Source organism: Aptenodytes forsteri, unplaced genomic scaffold (genome assembly GCF_000699145.1).
Source record: "Aptenodytes forsteri isolate BGI_AS27 unplaced genomic scaffold, ASM69914v1 Scaffold175, whole genome shotgun sequence".
Taxonomy (NCBI): domain Eukaryota; kingdom Metazoa; phylum Chordata; class Aves; order Sphenisciformes; family Spheniscidae; genus Aptenodytes; species Aptenodytes forsteri.
The window spans coordinates 1,180,807-1,184,845 of record NW_008794723.1 but is presented as its reverse complement, the minus strand read 5'-3'; the positions used below and the strand labels follow the sequence as shown (position 1 = coordinate 1,184,845).

The 4,039-nt window shown below is 41.0% G+C and overlaps 1 protein-coding gene across 1 annotated transcript in view; it reads right to left on the bottom strand.

The window, feature by feature from the left end:
* The window catches only part of LOC103894473 (WD repeat and coiled-coil-containing protein), a 12,911-nt gene that overhangs the window by 6,438 nt on the left and 2,434 nt on the right, over positions 1–4,039 (bottom strand). Inside the window, exon 2 of the mRNA XM_009273872.1 lies at positions 1,452–3,333. Coding sequence (XP_009272147.1) covers positions 1,452–3,314 — 1,863 coding nt within the window. The 5' untranslated portion in view covers positions 3,315–3,333. The remainder of the gene's footprint in view (positions 1–1,451; positions 3,334–4,039) is intronic.

Here is a 4,039-nt window from a genome sequence, read left to right as displayed (position 1 = left end):
AACAAGACACCAGCCTTGCTGAGGGAAACCTTCACTTTTCAGAGTAATGCCCCCTATATATTTGAGAGAGCTAGAAAAATTAGAGTTATTACAATTATTAAATGTTTACAATGGAAAACAGTGAAGAGAGTGAGGGAATATGATCTAGGACCTAAGAGTGTTACAAAATGCTACAAAAGTTGAGAACAATAGTTTTTTGCAATAATAAAGCTGAAAAATTAAGAGCTTATTGAAAGGAAAACAGCAGTTTAAATGACTTTGAATACTGACTATGGTTCATTAATCTGAATTCTAGAAGTGACCTAGTAGATTTGTGCCATGTTTTGATAATCGGGTAACTTACGCTTTCTAGCATGAGATTTGGAAGTGCCTTCTTTCAGCCAAGGCAAGCGTCTTTCACAGGAAATTTGATTTTAAATCCATTTTTAAGCTATGTTAATGGAATTATCTGTTTTGTCGCAAAGGGTCTGTCTCCTTCTCAGATGGTACTCTCAATACCAATTAGCAACATCTCAGTTTCAGAGCCAAAGTATTTTTTTTGTTGTTGTTTCAGTCTCTATTATTTTAGTTGTCCTCACAGGAGGACGGGAGATTGATACCGATGCCCACACATGGAAATTTTCACTTGTCTAAATTTCTAAACAGAAAGCTTCAGAAGTTGCCTAAGAAAAACATTACCTCCCTAGAACTTCATACAAGTCTTGAATTCTGCAGCTGAACTGTCACGCGTGGGTTCTCTGGAGTCCCAGCAGCCTCTGTGCAGAAGGAGAAGGTACGCCTGCCTGGGTCAGAGCCAACGAGCTCAGCCCAGCGCGAGGCGGGGACAGGGAGCTGCACATTCCCGAATCTTACCTTGCTTTAAAAACACCGAACGCCTGCAGAGTAATGGGACTTGCAACATCAGTCCCACCTACAGGAACAGGATGGTAATCTAATCCTATTGACCATTACATGATAACGGTCTTCTTTTTTTTTTCTCCCAGAAATGCTCCGGTTTTACCACCGGTACAGATAACTGTGCAAGAATGAAAGCACTACTACAGCATCCATCTGAAACGGCAACCATTTCAGATACGTTACTTCAAGTTTAATTTAAAAAGTTATCTGAAATATTTCCCTCATTCTATCTCCCATCAGAGAAAAATACAAATATGTAGTTTTAAAGGAACTGTAAATAGGGACTGAGATGCAATTACAGGAATAGTAGGGAAGAAGGACAACAAAAACAAGCCAGGGTTACATAAAGCCTAAATAAGTCTAAATAAGGCTCCTATCGGATTCACCTGCATGCAGCGAGATCATTCACGTGTAGCGAATCTGCACATACTAAACATTCAGAGGATGCCATTCTCCCTGCGCATAATCTGACAAAAGTTCGTGTTTTAAATCCGTATAAAGAACATACATCCATAAACAGATTTTATCATTAAGGCTTCCAGTATTAAAATTACCTGGCAGGTGACGTTAATAAAAGAGGGTTCCTGAGAAGATGGGTACTCTGGAAGATTTCTCTTCCCAGATTTTAGCAGCTCAGTTAATTCACAGAGACGATGCTGTAATTCTGTGAAGTTACCAGACAGTTTTTCTACATTTTTCAAAAAGTAACTCGCCTCCTTTTCACTTAATAGGTTATTCTTGTAAGAATTTGGTATTTTGGAAGCTGCATCTGCCTGCCTTTTTGGAGATGTTGGCTTGTTAGAAAACGCCAGCGATGCGGCAGACAGTGGCACAGTCCGATGAACTGGTTCGGCATTGAGAGACTCAACAGCTGGAGGAAAATTCACGGAAATCTTTTTATCTTTGAGGTCACTCATGTTCAACAACAAGCCTTGTTCATAAATGGGACTCTTAATTTCTTCAATGAGTTTCCTTCTGCTGGTAGGGGACTGAATGGCAGCACGATCTGGTATCAAGAGTCCACGGCTGAGAGGGTGAACATCTGTAGAGAGATCATGAGGTATGTTTGAAAGGTTCAAATTGGAGGTCCCATTAACTGGTGCAGATATGGAGGGACCCATTTCAAATATTAGTTCCTTAATCATCAATCGGATCATATATTTGTCTGATCTTGAAGAGGGAAGAAATGCAGGGTCAGTGAATTTTTGTCTTCCAACCAGTATCAGTAACAATTTATTGGTCAAGAAGCACAAACCCTTTGGTTTCTCATTTTTCTCTAGCTGAATTTGTTGAATATTGGGTAAATTGGATGAAGTCAGTGAATAGACTAAAATAACATTACAAGTATTGGAGGCAACCGATACCGTTTGAGTTTTGGGGTCAAAAGCCATTATATCAGGAACCAGAATGCCTGGGATGCTAACTTTTTTGGTAGAGGTAACCTTTCTTTCAAAAGTCACCAAGATTAGATGCGAAGAATCTTGGCCACTTCCCGTTAGGTAGTCCTTGGGCCTCAGATGAAGAAGAGGACTAGATTCAGCACCCTGCTTGCTAGAAAGTATGTGAGTTAGATCCACAGGAGATGTAACAACAGAGAAGGGCTTCTCAGAGTCCAGTGATTTTTTCCCCCCATCCATGGAATACTCTTCCTCACCGCATAAGCTGGACTGCGAGGGGAAGGACTCCGTTTCAATGCTCGCTGGAACTTCAAATGCAACACCAGCATTTAAGCCACAGATCTTGTCTAGAGGAAGCTCGGTGGCAACAGCAACTTGGAAATTCAGAGTAGCGTCCACAGCACAAATGTAGCCTCCCACATCAAAGATTGGGCAAAAAGAACAAGCATTCAGTGTTTTCTGAGCATCATCCCAAATGTAAGAATGAAGGGCACTGCCTACTCCTACTACTAAGCGATTGCCTTCCTTCGTCCAACAAGCGCAGTGGATGAGACCGCTGCCTTTAATATCAGCTTTAATTCTTGAGTTGTTGAGATGAACAGAGTGTAAGACAGAGGCATCCCGTGTAGTGAGCACAGCCAAGATCTCCTTCTTCGGATGCCACACACAGCCTTGGGGGAGCACTGGAAACGGCTCGCTGATGTCACATATCTGAGAAACTAAGAGCTTATTTCTTTCTGTAACATTAAAACAGAGCTGCCAAATGGTGATATGCTTTTTATGTTGAACAGCGAGCAGAGCTGGGGCATCAGGGGGACACGGGCCCCAGTAGAGTCCATGGACATGTTCAAACTGACCAACAACACTCGAGTCACCAAATTTTGGTTCTCCATTATGAAGGTGTAAAGAAGTTAGTATCACCTGTTTCCCATCTGTCCAGGCAATACCATGCACAGGGTGAATTGCTTGGTATAAGGCATTAAGGCCAGTTCTCAGAAGCTTCGCCTTTCCTAGCTCCATGCTTTTTAATGTGAGACATCTAAACAAGTTAGAATGAAAAGAAAAAAAAAATTATTGTAGAGGATAGAGGACAATACCTGTACAATTATTTAGCTTATGACCCTGCCAATGCTGGACTCTTCCTTCCAGTGAAGTCAATATACACATAATGTTCATCTATGCTTAATCCCCAGTGATAGAATTCTTTGTTTATGATGTTTCCACAGTGAAATGCAATTTTAAGAGAAAGAAACTTTGCTGTTTACATAGGCTTAGTTTGCTGCATTTTCATCACAAGACCAGTCCTTTCATTCTAATCGCCAGGTTGCTGCTTCTCAGAATATTTTCAAATTACTTCAGTATTAAAAATTTTCAAAATACCACCTCTGACTCTCAGCTTCGTGGACCATTTGTGATCGGATAAAGTAATCCCTTACAAGTATAACCAAGCATTAATGTATTATCTCTAAATCTGATCCTGTATTAAGTGGGTGAGAACAAGGCATTTGTATGGTTATTCCAGAAAGCCCTGTAAAAAAGCAAATGCAATTTTGAAGAAAGTTAGGATCAAAGCAGATTTTTCTGAGGAAATGAATGAGAAGAGAATTTAAAAGAACTTAGAACACAGGAGGGGGACAGACCCGTCTACCTCAGGCATGAGCCATACTATAGAATCATAGAATAGTTTGGGTTGGAAGGGACCTCTAAAGGCCATCTAGTCCAACCCCCCTGCTGTGGGCAGGGAC